The 20158-nt window shown below is 36.5% G+C and overlaps 1 protein-coding gene across 1 annotated transcript; it reads right to left on the reverse strand.

The window, feature by feature from the left end:
- Positions 1–8838: 8838 nt before the first annotated feature.
- LOC112171285 lies at positions 8839–16123 on the reverse strand. Its single transcript, XM_040509547.1, has 10 exons — positions 15996–16123; positions 15429–15778; positions 14839–14910; positions 13421–13948; positions 13184–13333; positions 12511–12585; positions 12343–12420; positions 11962–12009; positions 11430–11866; positions 8839–9495 (listed from the first exon to the last, which is right to left on the reverse strand). Exons 2-10 carry the CDS (start codon positions 15769–15771, stop codon positions 8881–8883), a joined length of 2346 nt encoding a protein of 781 aa, XP_040365481.1. The 5' UTR covers positions 15772–15778; positions 15996–16123; the 3' UTR covers positions 8839–8880.
- Between the last annotated feature and the right edge of the window lie 4035 nt (positions 16124–20158).

The raw sequence follows: 20158 nt of genomic DNA on the forward strand, positions 1-20158 counted from the left end.
TATAAGTCAACAACATGACTAAATCAACCACCTTACTACGTCAAAAGATACAATTCTATCCCCTACGTAAATCTCGAGTTAAATCTAAAGGTCCTCATTCCTCAAAAGACTATAACTCCTAGAAGCAACCTTAAGCTCCTACACTTTGTTCACTGAGCCAACACTACCCTGATGACTCACAATCCAACACTCCTTGCATACCCAAAATAAGGGGCTTTCCCATTAATTTTCTTTCCAAATTCATGATTCAACATAATTCACAAAATAAACCCCTAAACTTACAAAAGCTAACTTGGAAACATATGAGCAACAATGTACAAAAGTTCCACACCAAGCTTTGCTTCAAAGCCAAAACTAGCTAGCCTTACTTAAAAAACATCTTAGCAGTCACATTCCTACATCAAACTCTGTATATAATCAGCCACTTCAATGCGCACCTCGTCAATTTGATCAGGGGATGTGACACCATTGATAGGGTCAGAAAACTCTGCTACAAGTTCTTCTGCAACCTGGAATACTCTAAACTCTTAGACTTACAATAAGATTTCAATGAGAACTTGTATAATCTGAAAAATTGAATGATATCTATTCCAACTTTACAAAAAATTACAAATTTCCCTTCTAGATATCTATTCCAACTTTACATGATAACACAGAAGCAATGCAAATTTTCTCTTAAAAAGATAAGAACAAAGGTTTTTGAGATTTGTTCAAGACAAGCTAGAGAAACAATTGGAGAAGTGAAGCAGGTTGAAAGATTCAGAATAAAGAAAATACAAGGTAGGGAGGTTCAAAATGAATAACATTAACATATATATGGTACAATGGTAGTACAGCAATGCATTTCAAATCCTCCATGTCAGGACCTACATTGATTCAAGAAAATGGATGCTTTACATTAATGTGATTCCGACTACTCCGGAAATATGTTTACCAAGGCAGAACTTTCAATAAATCTAGAGCTTATCATTCAGTTCGAATTTTGCCCAAGCAACTAAACATATATTTCCACTTAAAAAAGAACTTATCTTTTAGCTTAGTTCATTCCCTAGTCTCAAATTGCTGATCCGTATAGCATGTGATCCAAGTACACTAATTCAACTGCTGACCCAAAAAGATTGTGCAGATCCTAAAGCATAACTCCAGGTACAACATAAGCCAACAAATCCATAGCAAATATAAGATTCAGTCTTTTTGAAAAAAAAAAAAAAAAAAAGATTAACAGTATGACCCCAGCTACAATTGTAAACTAAAATTTGAAGGAAAAAAAAGATCAACATACTGAAGTTCGAGCATAACAGGTCTTACTAAAGTTCGAGCATAATATGATTATCATATAATGAAGTGCAGATTGATTTGTTAAAGTGAATCACCTAGATACATATTTGGGGACTTCAGCCATATTCTTTACAACAGCTTTATTAGATACTGGAGTACCGGCTTTGTTGATCACCTTCCCATCCACCAATACTTAACCTACACCATCAAACAGATATGTAAAGAGTTTATAACTTCATTGCACACTTTGCTATTTTTCAATTTCCTAACCATTGAAAGAATATTAGGTTCAATTGCCTACCCAAAAAAAGCATCAGATTGTGCATACCTATTTGACAACTGAACTTAACCAAAAAGGAACAACAATAGTACAAACACACAATAACTTCTTTCAACAAAATGTGTAACTTTCAGACCATGATCCTATTTACAACAAATAAAAATAATCATGCAGTAAACTCTGAGACCATGATGCTATTTACAACCACACATCCAGTAGATAAACACAAATGATATATCTCCTTAGTTTAAGAGTTGAATAAATAAAGAACAAAGCATGGTTGAGTTCAGAAAAGGCTTCGCCATTAGCATTAGTAAGACGGGAAAGGCTTCGCCATTAGCATTAGTAACTTTGGACACTGGTGGGGTTGAGAGACAGGTAAAGAATGATTTATTGTAAGTCATATGATCAGATGCACTAGAATCAATAATCCAAGTATCTTCCCCAACAAAGTCAGAGACAAATAAAGCCTTACCAAACTTACCTCTTCCAACAAAAGAGACTGAAGCATTACCTGGCTTCTGATCATTTTCCTCCATACCCTGGTAGTCTGGGTTCTGAATTAAATTTGCAGCAGTAGTACAGCCCGATTTATTCCAGGTATTTTGTTGATTGGGATACCCATTCAATCGATGACACTTAATCCTCCAATGCCCATAATTCTTGCAAAAAGTACAAAATGGTCGTGTTCCTCCTTGAGAACTTGATTGTGGTCGAAGTTGTTGGGGTGGTGGTACATACTTTGACGGTGAAGGCTTGGATTGGACAGTGAGACTTGATAACTCCTAATGGATTGCTTTGGTGCTATCAAGTTGAGCCTCATCTTTGCGTATATATGCAAAGGCATCCTCAAAAGTAGGTGGAGTTCCACGTCTAAGCAACTCACCCTTTGCACTAGCATGCTTGTCGTCAAGACCATGAAGGAAGATATGCAGCCTCATTAGATCCTTCTCTTCATTGTGTAACTTAATATCACCAGCATTCTTCATCTTATTGGGATGCCTTTGATCAATTTCCAGCCATAAGCCTTTGAGGCCAGCATAGTATACTGCCACAGGCCGCCCATCCTGAGTCATCATGAACGCCTTGGTATGGAGCTCATGTATTTGTGAAAAATCTGAGTCATTCAGATACAATTGCTTCAGAGTACTCCAAATTTCTACTGCAGTTTCACACCCAATGATTAATTGTATCGCTTCATCCGTCATGGCCTTGTAGAGCATAGACATCACGGCACCATTGTGAGTTTCCCACTTTGCATATCCTACATCTTCTTCATCCGGTGTCTTAATCAATCCATTCACATATCCCATCTTGTCCAGATGATACGTGCAAAAGCATTCGCCAATTTAAACCCTGAAAATGTCGAGCGTTAGTATAGAGTAAGCAGGGATCGTTCAAGCCGGGGATTGAGGATGCTACATGTGAAACGAAAATAAGAGAAAATGATATACAATACAAACGAAAATAACAAGTATGAATAGACAACAATTCGAGATTTACAAAGAATCCAAGTTATAGTTAAATTAGAAATCCATACACAACACAAATACAAACAACAAATCCTAATTAAACTCTAACTACACAAATTCATGTATAACACAAACACATATTACTATTCATGAAAACACTATTAACGGAATTAAGGTATATTTTCAGATTATTAGTAAGTTATTTACGATTTACATGCATACTAAAAATCCTAAAATTAATTCTATTTATTTACAAATATACAAAAACATCAAGAAACATAAACAAGGGGGTTTTAAAGATTGAAATCGAAATTTTCAGAAAATAAACAAAAGATTAAAATTGTTTTTATTTACAAAGGTGGGAAAAGAAGAGTTTTCGGAAAACAAATCATCAAGAACAAATCAAGATCGACATATTCATGCATCTTTAATCTTATTAGTTACCATGGACGTTATCAACCAAGAAACAAAGATCAAAGCAACCAATGTCCCTTATTTTACTTTCCTTTACACAGTTGATCAAGCAACGCACTTAATCCAACATATTTCAAACACAGGTATCACACAATCAACGCAATTCATGATCTCATGCATTTGAATCATTAAGAATAATTGAAAGTTTGGTTAATAAACATGCAAATTCAAGTACTCAACGCAAGTCTTTTCATTACATGCATAATTTGATTTCGACCTTTGTCCAAAGCCTTTACTACTTCAGTGAATTAGGGTTACAACGCATAAACCTAATTACTAGTTCCAATTACATGCAATCATCCTAAGTTTGCAACCAAAGAACAAGAACACATAAAAGTTATCTATAAAACAAAATCAGATTATCAATCCATGAATTCGGCAACCAACAAGAATCAAACACACATAAACGCATCAATCATTGAAAAGACCATCAAAATTGCATCCAAAAATCAGAAAGTTAACTCATGATTTCGGTTTTACACAAAGAAAAACAAAAACAGAATTTCTATCTAACAAGTTACAAAACCGAGAAGAAAACATGATGAAGATGGTAAGAACAACCCTTAGACACGTCCCAAGGGTCCAAAGCAGCTCCAAGGTGGTGGCACAAGGTGAGGATCACGGCAAAGATGGAGGATGGCACGGCAAGAACTTGCAAGATGCAAAAACCTGAAACTCAATAGCAAACCGGTGAGAAACGAAATTGTGGAGAATAATGTGTAACCCCTGGACGTCTAATACACTAGGTATATATAGGAGGACGTCTCAAGGCTCTCCCAATTCGTTTCTACTTGACTTCTCTTAGTTTGTGTTGATCTAGGACTTCATTGACACAAAACAGATTTCCGGCAGAATTGACCTCAGTGAACTAAAACGGCCATAACTTTCTCTAGAAAATAGATATCGGTGAGCTGTAAAAGGTTCTGGAAACTAGACATCTGTAGCTTTCCAACCATATAAAGATCATAATTTTCTGAGCTCTGAACGATTTTTGGCACTCCGTTGAAGTTGACTGATCTGCACAGGCAGATTTCCGAATCTGTAATGAATTCGACTTTTAAAGCACAAGTTAAGTCCAATTCGGTTTTCCTTTGCATCACATGCCTCTCACATGTCTTCCACGCCTTATTGAGGAATGAAACGTTAAGAACCTTCAAGAATCTTCAAGAATCTCACGGAAATTCCAATCCTTTTATACTTCAAATTCCAAATCCATATTTCTATCAAAACCGAATTCAAAATGTACTCCTCTTCCATGCACGGCATATGATCTTCTTGAGACTTCTAGATGCTTCATGAACGTTCCAAGGATTTCCTAGTATGAGTAGAACTCTATATGCAAGTAGGTTTCCTAGTTGAATACAAACTTCTTTTCTGCGATTCTTCTACACTCTTCCGGAACCTTCTTGAGTAATCCTCATCCAACAGGGATTCCTTATCACACTAGGATTTCTTATCTGAGTAGAATTGGGTTTCCTTGTTCAAGTAGAACTTCTAATTTCCGCGACTTAAGAGTTTGAATCCAAGTCAGCTTCTGATTCCTACTCCAACTAGGATTCCTTTTCCTAGTCAAACTGGGAGAACTTCCATTTCTTCATTTCTTTCCATTTCTGCCCCACTTGTGCATTCCTTAGTCATTTTTGGACTTTGAGACTCCATCTTACCTGTAAAACACTAACTAAGTTAAATTGATGAAGATAAAAGAAATAACTTAGCAAAATATAGGGTTTAAACATTATAAACGTCGCATTTTATGCTCCTATCACCAAACCGCAAAGATGAGCAGTCATCATCTTCTTCCAAGTGCGATAATTTGTGCCATTCAGCTTGGCACCCCCAAATCCCCCTCCTGAAGATTCTTGATTCACATATACCTCCACATTCTGCACATCAGAAGTCACAATCTGCTTGGAACTTTCTTCTCCACCCATGATACCTGAACTGCAACAATCTTCTCCCTTTATATTGCGGAAGCAACGAACAAAAAAACCAAGACCAAAAACCCAGATCGGATTCTTGGCTCTGATACCAAGTTGAAACTAAGAGAACAAGAAGCTTTAGAGAACAAGTTTGGAGGATGAATTCTCACTTATATTTTATTTCTTGTACAGAGGTATATTTATACAACTTCATACAACCCTAATTCTAGACTAACAAGGAAAGTAATTAATCCTGATTCTATACAATTGATATAAGAGTTAATTCGATTCAAGTCCTTTTTGTTATATAAAAATTAGATCTAGTCCGCGCATATTTTCTTGTCAATTGCAGTCCATTTGCTTTTTTTAATAGTCTATTTTGCCCTTAGAACCAAATAAGGTAAATAATTTCAAATTCACTAATTAGATCACAATTTTAGCTCAATTTTAAATTTTAAATTCAAATTCCAAATTTACAATTCATCAATAAATAATTTTCAGACAAAGAAAACTAAATGCATTCATATAAACTCAATATACCTAAGATGTAGGTCTAATACTTATATCTCTACATTATAGGATAAAAAACATTAGAACAAAAATTCAAACATTATTGCTTCATTTGTATCTATATGGTAGGTATTTAAAGTTGTATCGTAGAGATTTAATCTACCTAGACATACGAAGCAGGAAAAAAAAACATAGAATATATTCTCAATCTAATCAAAAGGTACAAATATATATATATATATATATATAGAGAGAGAGAGAGAGAGAGAGAGAGAGAGAGAACTTATACCTAATTAAAAGATAAAATGTATGAAAGAGAAAATGTGAGATAATCAGAGAACCTTTTTTTTTTTAGGGGAAAGATGACAAATTATATTAAGTGAAATTGAAAAGTACATGGAGCGATGCAAAAGCATCGAAACAAAAAACAATAAAGCATAACAAGATGCACAAACGCATCTATAAAGTAGGAAAATAATAAAGGATAGCAAGACGCGCAGGCGCATCTAAAATTAAAGGTAACCATGTGACTTAATGTCGGACGACATCGCTGCACTGCATATGTCACGAGAGTAGTGTAAATATAGGAGTAACCGTAACCGTAACCGGTGATATGATCACCTAGAAGAGGTGATTCGCTCACCAGGAGTTCGAAAGTAACCGAGGGTGTCAAAAACTCGAAAATTAGCAAACGAACTCCCAAGAACCAGAACAAATACCAGATCAATCTGAGCAGCTGTCTCGGATCCAAGATCCGGAATTGAATACGACCCGGATCCCAAATGCGAATCCAAATTCGGCCCGAATCCAAAATCGAGTCTGACGGGTCAAACTTGACAAAGGCCCAAATCCAACTTAATTTGATCTGGGCACCCAAGCATTTGGGCACCCTGGCTTCATCCCGTCAACCAACCGCCCTTCTAGATCTGCCATGCCAAGCGCCATCACCCAGGCCACTAGTCGTACAGCCCCATCCGAGATCTTTCCACCCTTGGAGCCCCAAGCCGGCACCTGACTGCCTCACCGCTGTCCCACTCCTGAGCCGGAACATCACACCACCATCACCCACGGACTGCTGCACAGTCGTCGGTCTCTGGCGTGAAATCTCCTGCCACGAACTCCCTCTGATCCGGTCTGGGAGCCAAAAACCAGAAAAGAAATCCGACTCCCGTCCACCTGAAGGCTGAGGTGAAAGCCTTCCCATCTCGATCCCCTCCCACAGCCCTACTATCAGAGATTCCAAGAAGTCATCAAAGTCCCTGGATCCCAGATCCGGATCAGACCCAAAACCTCCGATTTCCCATTGGAAGGTTGCCAACCACCTATCCAGATCGAACGTAGCCTGGGATGCCAAGATGTAGAGATCGGAGAGAGAGGGAGCACATCGCAATCCGCCGCCTCAGCAGTAGTCAAAGACCACGCCTTTGAAATGCAAACTGGAAGAAAAGAAGAGACGGTTTGCACCACACTCGAGGTATACGACACCAAAGGAGGAGCCGACATTGATCTCCATCGGAGATGGAGAAAGTTGCAAAAACGTCCCCCCATCAGGGCGGCGTTCTCTCAAACCCTAGAGAGGAGAGAAACCTTAGATATAGAGATATAGAGAACTTGATTTTTTTTTTTTTAAACTTGTGAAATCTTACCTATAAATAAGGCATGTAAATGTGAAATAAAAATGTCTAATCAAATTCTAGGACAAATCTTACCTATAGCACCATAATCGATTCTATATTAAAGGTAAGCAAAAACTTCTTACCAAATCCATAATAAAGGTAGCTGCGAATTGAAGATGTCATGTTAGTAAGACCTAAAAATGATATGAGAAGGGAGAAGCCACACAAACAAAATACTAATGTGAAAGACAAAGCTAGAAATAAACAGAGAAATGAGAAGTATGTGTTGGAAATAGGATATGCATCGAACAAAAAGAGGGAAAAAACAATGATTCGGTAGAAAAAAGGAGGAAGAAGAAGAAGAAGAAGACAATGTGTGATAGGCAAGATCAAAGAAGAATAATATCTTAATATATATATAGATTCATCTTTTGAATTCAATCAAGAAACTAATAATATAAATTAAAGTAAACACATTAAATTTGCTAATTTTACATTAACAAGATTGCAATAATTTAGGATTCCCATTAATATATTGGCTTTTACTGTTTATTGTGCAAAATATATTATATAAGGGTATGTTAGGAATGAAAAATTTAGGTGTTGAGTCGGCAAGATAAAAAAGGAAATAAATTCAATGTGGCAGCTGAATCATAGGACCGCGATTAATAAAAAAATTTATCCGGACTGCATCTAATATGGGCTGTGAGTTTTGGACTTAGATCTAATTAACTCTTGATAGAATCCTATTCTTCCAAGTATTCCTAAAATAACTTATGACTCACAACACTTCCGACTATTCCAAAGTTATTTACCAAACAATTAAAGTCCAACAGTCCAATTGATCTCTATGGTTTCAGTCTTTTCTTTGGCTTTCAATTTTGAATCTTAAAGCTTTGATTTCTTCTCCATGAAAGACTTCCATTCGTCCATCGATCACCCCTTTCAATATCTTACGGGTTCATCAGTTACTACTTACTACCCATTCTTCTGCCTTTTAATTTGTATCAATAATTTCATATATATTGGAGATGTGATTACACAAACTTATGTTCTTAAGTTCTTTTGGTCGATCGAATACTAATTTCTGATGAAGAATAAAAATGACAAACCACAAATAGCAAAAAAATAAAAATAATAATAAGTATAACCACCTCCGCTCGCAAACCCATAGGTGTGTGGTTATTTCTAGTGTATACATAAATACACTGTTTATTGTTTACATGAGTTATTTAGAAAAAAAAAAAAAAAAAAACTACTCATTTATTTGGGGATTAAACATGAGTTGACATAACAACTACTTCCTCCCTACTCATTTGCAGTCTGATATTCTAATGCCAGCGTTTGATCTTCTTGTCAAATATTCCTGGTCCATAAGTAGAGATGAATATCTCAACGATAAAGGAAAACTGCATCCAAATAAATGAGCTGATGGGAAGAAAAGCCAGCAATAGGTTTCGAATAAAAGTCTTGGAGTTTCTCTTATCACCAGTCATAATGGTGAGGGCAGAAGAAAATGCAATCATCATAGCAGAAATCGAGAGGAAAAGGGTGGAAAGACCGATCATCATTTTTGTAGGCAAAAATGTGAGGAAGTCATCTTCTGCATAACGTGACGTGAGGATTCCCAAAAATATAATTACTGAGGTCGTGGATGTCACTAATGATATAACATCTGAAATGATAAAAATCTTAAACAACTTTTTATCCATGAAAACGGGAAGACCTGTGTTACTATCGCTTCCACCAGGAACAGTGAATGCTACAGCAAACATGATGGTAACAATGAGAGCACCTACAACTGTACAAGAAGTTGCTATCCCTTTAATTGAGTCTTCTGCATCCTTCATTAATTTCTCATGACTTTTGGTAAAGAGCTCACGCGGTGTCACATATGAAGTATTTAGAGATTCACGCATTTCAACCGGTACAATACTCTCCACCTCCTGGATTCCAATTAATAAAAACTCAAATATTTGAGCAAGAAGTAACTAATTGATCGGGGCATAATTTGCCAATATCAATTCTTTGAGAGTGCACCACATTTTGCAAAATTAGGCTATATTGGAGATTAGAGACAGCAGAGTTAAACAAATAATTCATCTTAAGATCACCCTAATGATAGAATTGAACTGCATGACAGCATGAGTACTTACGATGACTAATAAATTAAGGTAAATTTGTCTAACCAACAAAAACGTCATATGAAACCGAGAAAAGTTTCTTATATATACCGGGCGGTAAGAAAGTGTGAATTGGGATATATTTCAATACAAAACCTTAACCTAAAGATAAGCCATATATATCAATATATCATATATGTACAGCAATATAGATGCACAGTGCATCATGCACTAAACGTAGAGATTTAAATGATTTTATTCGGAGCTAAACCCTCTTCTTCTTGACAACCCTAATTCCTATAACTCGAAAGCTTTATTAATAAATCAATGAAACTCAAACCAAAAACCTAATTTCTTATATATATATAATCTTGCTCAGGTGCGGATATCCGTACCTAAGCAAAAGATACGGATTTCCGATTTTTATCCAGTTTTTTATCACACATTTACATTTTGACCGTTTAGTTTTTAGGTCCTAATGTATAAATCATCTCTATAAATTTTTAGCCAAATTGATGATCGTTAAGGCATCCAAAACTACAATTTACACGAACGAACCGAATCTGTCGAACCGGAACCGTTCGTATTCATTGTTGTAAATTGTAGTTTTGAATACCTTAACGATCATCAAATTGGCTGAAATTTTGCAGAGATGATCTATACATTACGACCTAAAAACTGAACAGTTAAAATGTAAATGTGTGATAAAAAAGTGGGTAAAAACCGTAAATCCGTACCTAAGCAAAAGGTACGGATATCCGCACCTGAGAAGCCGTGTATGTGTCTGTATCTATATATATATATATATATATATATATATATATATATATAAATGAAATATGTAATTAAAGCTGAAATGTGTTCTGACTGAGACATGCTTGGACCCGATCCCATCCACATAAAAAATCCCCATAAAAAAAGGGGATGGTTGAGCATGTAGTGGCGTCAACTCTCGTGTGACTCGGAAGTTATCATTAAGGAATCTACTAGCTAACCCTACTATTGTTATATTAGACTCGGCTGAATCTTCAATCAACAAGAAGATGGGTCGCTACTTTTGGGGCCTTGAATAATGAATATATTAAAAGATACTACGAGTTCCTTCTTGAAAGCAAAGAATTCGGGTGTTGGGAAGAAAATATCTCCTAGTGGGAAGAAGGTATCTTCGGAGGGGAGAGGAGAAACTTCTCTCCTATGCTGGGAAGATGAAGAATGATGCTTGATGAGGGTCTAATTGGTTTTCTAATTGAGGAGTCTCACTTGGATGTTTTACTGTAGTTTAGGTAACAAAGTTAAATTTGAGTATATGGGTTGGATTTTTTATTTTTTATTTTATTATTATTTTTTTTTATGAATGTTGCTATGTAATCTTTATATTTCCTTTGTGTTCTTTGGTTGTTAGACATATACTAGTGTAATATTATACGTGGGGAATTCACTTTTATTGAGCTAAGCATGGTGGATCCCTATATGATATTATCACAATATACAATAAAGTTATTGTCTTTCCTACAAAAATAAAAATAAAAATAAAAATAATAAAGGGGTTGAAATTAGCAGCCAATTTTCGCAAACCACACCCCCTCTATCCTTTTGTCATGTTCAATGTAAAAACACTCATACAAAAGTACAAAAGAGAAGATAGGAGTGTGGTTTGTAAAAAGAGGGCCCCAAAAAATTTCAATCATTAAATGGACGTAAATGATTACATGTCACAATTATAACTAAAAATATGAACCAAGAGGATCAATTCTTACCTTAAACCATTGCAGCTCTCTCTGCATTTGCAAATATGCACCTTGAATATGATTGAATTGCGAGAGTGGAGACAATTTCCCCGCCATATGGAGCATATTTTCGTTAGAGCTCGTTACAGTACATCCCAAATTGCTTCTCTTTTCTTCACGCAGTCCATATATAAGGTTATAAATGTTAATTTGGCGGCATTCAATGGCAACATGAAATATGTTCCTTCCTTTCTTATCCTTTGCTCTAATCATTCCAATCTGTCGATTTGCATTATATATTTCAGTGACAAACTGAACATTTCCTCGTTCTACAGCTCGAAAGATTGATGTTTTCACGATTTTCCATTGCTCTTCTGTAAGTTTCTCCCATTTTATCCCTTCAATGCAACGTATGAATTCAAGGATTTCCATGTGGATCAATTTCATTTCATATATGGATTTGATTCCTGTATAAATTAAGTTACAAACAATTAAAGACTTGTTGATAGTCAATTAAATAAAATGAGGAAAAGAAAATAAATGGTGTTGATTGTTGCATCACCCAAAAGTTTACCGACACCCCTCATGGATCCTCTGTGTAAGTTCATGACTGCATATAAATTAAAACAAATATCAATACTTTAGCTTCTAAAGAAACACACGAGTGGCTGAAAACATAAAACCTATCAATTTTTTTTGTTCTTTGATTTGCTTCACTATTAGTAGATAAATTGCATGACACTCGGTTTGAGTATATGTGCATAAAGAAGGATGTTCTAAATAAGTTCTTATGATTTTTGAAATAATTTCTCGTTATATTTTCCCTTTTGGTTTTGAATTCTTGCTAAGAAATTTGTTAGGATTTTGTGTTTAGAGATATATGGATAACCGATCAAGTTATAACTAATTAAAAATAAATTTACGCTTTTAAGATGCAACATACCTGAGCAATTGGTCGTCCACCTTGCACCATAGGGGTTGTTTGCACACACATCTTTTAGGTCTCGAGTTGGACTGCCATCTGAGGATAGCTTACAACCTAATGAGTTAATTCCCGAATGCAATTTTAATAAAACAAACATATCTGACTGGTTGCGACTCCTTTGATTACCTTGATCATCTTCCGGTTTTGAAACATTTATAGATATCTCATGAGGGATAGGATCAACAGGTTTCATTTGTATACCTATCAAGCAGAAAATATATCTACACAATCAATATAGAGAATCATTTTTCTATCAAATGGGAAGTAGAATAAACGGAGAAAATAAAATATATGGACTATGTGTATATGTGTTCATGCACGTATGTCTAGGCAAGGACTGCTGGGGAAGGCTTTTACGAGCTTGATCTCTACTCGTGCAAGAATTCGCCTTTTTAGGTGTATCGAGGGAGGGGGAAATTCGGTACGTAGTTTATAAAAATTAGGTCTATGAAAATTACAACTTCCGCATCCAAACACAGCTTTAAGGAAAAATCTAGCACGGGTATGTGTGAGTATATAAAGTTGCACAATGAAAACTAATACGTCATTATTGTGAACAAATTGGATAAGCAATTTTGGGAGGAGACGACAATATGAATTATTAAAGAGAAATTACGCTATTAAGGTCTTATGATTTATCTATGGTTTAAGATATAGGTCTTAATTTTCTTTTCTTTTTTGGCGGAGGTAAACTTCATACTAAAATTAAGTTTGACTCAGAGGTAAAGTCACTAAATAGTAGATCGTGATTACTCTCTGATTAAATGGATAACTTGAAGAAAGAAAATGTAATACTAACTGTCATAGATCCACTGCTGCCAATATTTAAGTTGCCTTCCACTGAAGGTTGCAGACTGCATACAAGCCAATACGGACATAGGAAACTCTCCATCGTAGTTTTCAGTAAGAGCCAAGATTGGATTACATTTCAATATGTCCCGTGCAATATCTAAAGTAGAGTGGAAAGAATGAAGAGTTATGTAGCAATTAAAACAATGAAGGCAAAAATAATTGACTAAATGTTTTCAACCCTTACCAAACCCTTTCATACGCTTAAAACAATAGGTAAGAATTTGAGGGCCATCACGCCTGGTCTCTGTTAATAGAGCTTCATGGGGAGTGACAGAATAGAGATAGCGAGCCAGTTTCCATCTGTTCCAGGAACAAGCCTCGACAACTGGAAACCAACTGTGGGGAGGATTAATGCCAATGGTGAGTACATTCTCGTTCTTTTCAACTATGCATCTAGCCACTTCTTCTGCATTTGTTGCTCCGCCATAGCCTTTTCTTACAACATTGCCTAAAAGTGTGTAACCACCAGTGTTTATCACTTCCAGCTCTTCTTTTCTCATAAACGACAGTAACTCTTTCACAATCTTTGCATGCCCTTCCTTGGCAGCTAGGTAAAGAGCTGTGTATTGGTATCTTGGATCTCTTGCTCTTACCGCTTCGTTGATATCTAGTCCTTCTTCTTCAAGATACTCCTTTGCCTTTGGCCAATTTCCACTCTTCACACGATTGAAGAAAGTTTCATAGCGTTTGAAGTTGTTGGTATTGTTCTCACCTGCATTTATTGTGCTTATATATGTTTTAATATGATCAGTCATTCTTATTGGTTTTCAATAGTATTGCTTTTCCCTAGTTTCATTATTTTTCAAAATTTTCTCTTTGCAGCAAACCTTGACTTCTGAAATGAAGTATCAAATTAGGAGGATTTTGAGGATACATATGAAATTTTTTACTGATTATAAATTTGACTGAAAATTTTCAAAAGTAATCTATTGGAAATTTAAACAACATTCTGTTCAAATGTCGAGATGTGATCGAAAAATAGGTCTCATAAGCAATCCCTTATAATGATTTTTAAAAAGTTCCTTATAAGTCCTCCACACACTAGCCTCCTTTTTATATGCTTTGCATATGTAACAATTTTTCTTTTTTTAAGATGTAGTGGCAAGTTATTTGTGGAAAGGCTAAGTTGTATACCACAATACCAAAAAATGTGTCTTCTTTCATATATGACCAAAAACATAAAATTTCATATATCAGAGATAAAAGACTAAATAGCAAACTAGAGAATAAAAAAATCTATACTATAAAGCCAAAGCAAACGTTTTGGTATCAAAAGCTAGCTTGATCAAAATATGAGTTTTCTATAATACCCTTTCGAATAAAAGATAAAAATTCATATTAAATTATCTAAAAGGTTATTATGTTGAAACACAAAATTAAAAAATATGAACATAAAGAATTAAAGAAGTTGGAAAAATAAACTTTTACGTTTTTTCTCTTTCAAAAATATCACCCGGTGCAATAATTGCATGGGTATGATGCTAGTAGATTGATAAAACTAAGCCCCACTCTAACTAACCCACTTTTTGTACTCTATTTTCATATTTAAATTAAACAAATAAATATAGAAAGTTAAATTGACATGATTAGAGTGACTAGTACCTTCACTTGCCTTTATTTCCTCGTCTTCTTTGTGTTGGGTTTGGATTGCGCTGCGAACAGATTTTCCTTCCTCTGAAAATATATTAAAAATTCTTGAAAATTAGTACCACTAATGTAAGTGTCAAATTTATTATCAAGCAAATATAACTTTTAATTTTTCGATGGAACAAAAGCTTCCTATAGACTCATCGTTAATTTTTTAGCAAGCAAATAGAAACGTAGTTTACAATGTGGCTACATTTGTTTTCTTTTATTAAACAACAACTAATATTAAACGTAGTTTACGAAAGACTAGATCAAATCATGGTAGATAGTTTATTACTTTATTTACATTTTTATATTGGGAGAAAAAATTATTATAGCTCCTTTTAATATTAAACGTAGTTTACGAAAGACTAGATCAAATAATGGTAGACAGTTTATTACTTTATTTACATTTTTATGTTGGGAGAAAAAAAATATTATAGCTCCTTTTAATGGGAAAAATCAAGCAAGCTGTAACTTTGTAGTCTCGATCATTTGCTAATTAAACTTTAACAGATAACTAGCTGTGTCTATAGAAATAATCGAATATGTTGACCAGAACAAACCTTCCTTTTCCAGAACTATATCTATGTCTGCCTTCAGTACCTTGCACTCTCTTTCCAAGATCTCCCATGCAGTTTTGGCAGTGTCAATATCACTTATCAGAGAAAACATATCACTCCCGCACGAGTTTTGGATTACATGCAGAGCTTTCGCATTCTTCATTGTCCAAGCCTCGAACCATTCCGGTTCAGAATCACAATCTTCTGGTTTAGTGGTTTCTTTGATAACGTTCCATAAACCTTCGGCCAACAAGTAGGTTTTGACCCGCATACTCCAGTGATTATAGTTATTACGGTTAAGTGATTCAGGGAAGATGGAGGTATTAGCAAACATAGTACTTCCCATACTAGACCTGCCAATTGATCGAGCTAGCATCATTTTTCGTGGACAGAGATATGAAAATAACGAGAAAAAAAATGGAAAACTCGAGTCATATTAAATTCGCAAAACCTAAAAGCCTGCATGCAGCTTGTAAATTTCACTACAGGGCACAGGCAGTATTATCGAACTTTTTATGTTTTAAATATTCTGTAAATATAAAAATGAAATCCACCAAGTAATGGAAGTACCTGTAGCATGAAGGTTGATATGAGTGTCTGACCGTTGAAGATTTGGTAAGCTTGCTGGTTAGAAATAGAGATGAATATGTAAGGGGGTAGAGATCAAGAAAAATTGGAGATTCAGTGTGATAGGAACTCTAGCTGCTTTATTCCTGTCTTATAACTTCATGCAATTCATGTGGTTGTGGATTCTAATATAATTAAATTGGAGATTGAGTGTCACACGGGCGCTGCTTTATTCTTGGCTTATGCTTTTTTGCAATGCGTAATTACAGATTTAACGAATATTTCAATCAAGGTATTTCTCCTTTACTGATCACTGCTTGTTTGCAATTCTAACATAACGAATTTAGTTATAATTCAAGCAAGGTATTTCTCCTTTACTGATCAAGAGAATATCATTATGTTTGCAAAAAAGATCGAGAAACGAGAGGCTAAACCCTATGGCCACGTTTGGCACACCTCATTGGAATGGATTGGCGTCGATGACGGACTCGGATTGGATTGGAAATAGATTGGATTTTAAAGAAGATGATAATATGAATGATTTCAGTGTCTACTTTTGGTATAGCTAATCTGTACAACATATATAGGCAGTTTACATACAATCCGATCCATCATTCTAGGAGCTATTCTAGGATTAATTTTGGTAAACTACTGATTACAGAATATCTCCTAATTACTGGGATTCTTTCCTTCAATACTCCCCCTCAAGTTGGAGTGTATGTTGATCACTCCTAACTTGCCCAGCAATGTGGAAAACTGGTTCGAACTTAGTGGCTTTGTGAATATGTCTGCTGGTTGCTCCTTGCTCCTTATGTGTTCTGTTTTAACCAATCCTCTCTGCACTTTCTCACGCACGACATGGCAGTCTATTTCTATATGCTTGGTCCGTTCATGAAACACAGGATTTGAAGCTATGTGTATTGCTGCCTTGTTATCACAGAACAGTTTAACTGGCTGCACATGTTTAACGTTCAAGTCTCTCAAAATGTATTGCAACCACATTATTTCACAACATGTAGTAGCCATAGAACGGTACTCAGCTTCTGCACTCGAATGTGAGACTGTACTCTGCTTCTTTGTCTTCCATGATATAGGAGCATGTCCGAGGAAAATGCAATAGCCAGTTGTTGATCTTCTAGTGTCCTTGCAGCGTGCCCAGTCTGCATCACAATATGCCCTTAACTCCAACGACCCTTTAGAAGGTAAAAGAATTCCCTGACCGGGTGTGTGCTTGATGTACCTTAATACCTTGTGCGTTGCCTCCAAGTGAGGCTGCCTGGGTTTATCCATGAACTGGCTAAGTATATGAACTGCATAAACAAGGTCCGGCCTTGTGATGGTTAGATAAATGAGACGTCCAACCAACCTTCGATATTGGGATGCATCTTCTAGTAAGTTTCCATCTCCTTGTGTGAGCGTCACATTTTGCTCAACTGGAAACCGTGAAGGTTTAGCCCCAAGAAACCCTGTATCTTTAAGGATCTCCAATGCATATTTTCTCTGACACAACGCAATTCCATGTTTGGACCTTGCTACTTCTATTCCAAGTATCTCAATTGCCCCATATCCTTCAGCTTGAAGTGGCTTGAGAGAAAACATTTGGTCCTTGTGATGTCTTCTAAACTGTTCCCTGCTAGAATAACATCGTCGACATAGATCAACAAAACTGTGAAGATTCCCTGATGGTTTCGAACGAATAGAGAATAATCAGACCATGATTGTGTGAAGCCGGCTGACTTGAGGGCTGAGGAAAGCTTCAAAAACCATTGCCTTGAGGCTTGCTTCAAGCCATATAATGATTTGTGTAACTTACAGACCCTAGTCTCCCCCTTTCGGTCGAAGCCAGGAGGGAGCTGCATGTACACATCTTCATAGAGATCGCCATGGAGAAAAGCATTATTGATGTCCAATTGATGAAGGTGCCAATTCTACTGGGCTGCAAGACTAAGTAAGACTCGGACTGTTGTAAGCTTAGCAACCGGTGCAAATGTTTCCCGATAATCGAGCCCTTCAACTTGGCTATAACCCTTGGCCACTAACCTGGCCTTGTAGCGTTCCACTGTGCCATCAGGATTATACTTGATTTTGTATACCCACTTACACCCAATTGGTCGTTTGTGAGCCGGAGGAGGGACTAAACTCCAAGTCTTGTTAGCTTGAAGGGCTTGAACCTCTTGCTGCATAACTTCTCGCCATTTCGGATCCTTAATTGCTTGAGAAAAGGAGGTAGGCTCTCTTTGTATGGTCATGTTAGCAGTAAAGGTTCTGTGAGGGGAAGAAAGATTAGCATAAGATAGGACATGGGAGAGGCTGTGAGTCATACCTGGAGAGATGACCCCGTTCGAGGAAGCTGACGGATCAGGGCGTGAGGGGAGAGCCGCATCAATATGAAAGTCCTGCAATGCGGTGGGAATCTTTGTGACTCGAGAAGACCTTCTGGGTTGTGTTGGTGACGGTTGTGGAGGTGGTAAAGGTGATGGAATTGGATCGGACATGGTGTCAAGTGAGGGATTTGAATCCGTGTTTAAATGCATGAGTGGAGAAGAAACATGATCTGAAGATGTGGTTGATTTGGAAGTAGTATCAGGAGAGTGATGGTCAGCGGAAGACTGAGGATTTGGAGGAGTGATTGTAGGGGTTGAGTTGTGCATGGGATCTTGAGGAGATATTGTAGGAGTTAAAATGGAAGGGATATCGAAGTGTGATGGATGATTCAAAGAAGGAAACAAATTAGTGTTCGGTGATGAAGGAGAATCAGAATTTGTTTTAAAAGGAAACACACTTTCAAAGAAAATCACATCCCTTGAGACTAGGATTTTCTTGGTTGTCAAGTTATAAACCCTATACCCTTTTTGGCCATGTGGGTAGCCAAGAAAAACACACTCTGTTGACCGAGGATCGAATTTGCTAGGGCGGGTTGGATGTGTGGACATAAAGCATTGACACCCAAAAACCTTCAAATGAGAATAACTTGGTTCCTTATGGAAAAGTTTTTCAAATGGTGTTTTTCCCTGAAGAAGTGGAGTTGGTGTTCTATTGATCAAGTAAGTCGCAGTGAGTATGGAATCCCCCCAAAAATATTTTGGTAGATTTGCTTGGAAAAGAAGAGCTCTGGCTACATTTAGCAAATGTCGATGTTTGCGCTCAGCCACACCATTTTGTTGTGGTGTGTTGACGCAACTAGTTTGGTGGACAATCCCCTTAGATGAATAAAATTGGGGAATCTTAAATTCTGGGCCATTATCACTCCTTACGATCTTAACACTTGTACCAAACTGATTTTCAGCTAAATGAATAAAATTAATGAGTAGAGTGCGTGCTTCAGATTTGTGTTTCATCAAATATACCCATGTGCTTCGTGAATGATCATCAACAATGGTTAAAAAATACTGTGCACCAGAAAAAGATGGAATATGATAACCACCCCAAATGTCAATGTGAATTAAATCAAAACAAGATGCACTACGAGTAGTGCTTAATGGAAATGGTTGTCTTGTGAGTTTGGCTAAAGGACAGATAGAACAAGTGCTTGAATCACAAGCTTTATTTGCAAGGAATGGAAATAATGAAGATACTTTATTGGAAGGGTGACCAAGCCGTTGATGCCATAAGTTGTCGGTGTTGGTGTGTACCGCATTGCATATTCCTTTCCTTGGTTGATTGAGGCAGTAGAGTCCCTCCTTCTCAGTTCCCATCCCAATCATCTTCCCCGATTGTAGGTCCTGTATGACACAAATTTGTCTAAGAAAGATAGTAATATAGAATGAATCAAATGCTAGTTTGCTCACAGAAATCAGGTTGAGATAGAATAATGGGACGCAAAGAACATTATGAAGAACCAAATGGGGAGAGAAAGTTACTGTGCCAATATGAGTAACATGTGCTGAGGTTCCATCAGGAAGCTTAACCCAACGGTTATGGACTGATTTGAGTGAGGTAAGTAAAGTAGGGTTACAAACAATATGATCACTTGCACCACTATCCACAATCCATATTGTCTCTTTACTAATTTGTGCAAGGTGAAATGCTTTACCTGAGAGCTCCTCATAATTTGGAACGTTACCAACTAGGTTGGCTGAGGCAGACTTTGTTTTGGTTAAAAGCTGACTGAGGAGTTGGTGACACTCTTCTCGTGAGAAAGGAAAATCAGTCAAAGCTTCCTTACT

This window comes from Rosa chinensis, chromosome 6 (assembly GCF_002994745.2).
Source record: "Rosa chinensis cultivar Old Blush chromosome 6, RchiOBHm-V2, whole genome shotgun sequence".
NCBI lineage: Eukaryota > Viridiplantae > Streptophyta > Magnoliopsida > Rosales > Rosaceae > Rosa > Rosa chinensis.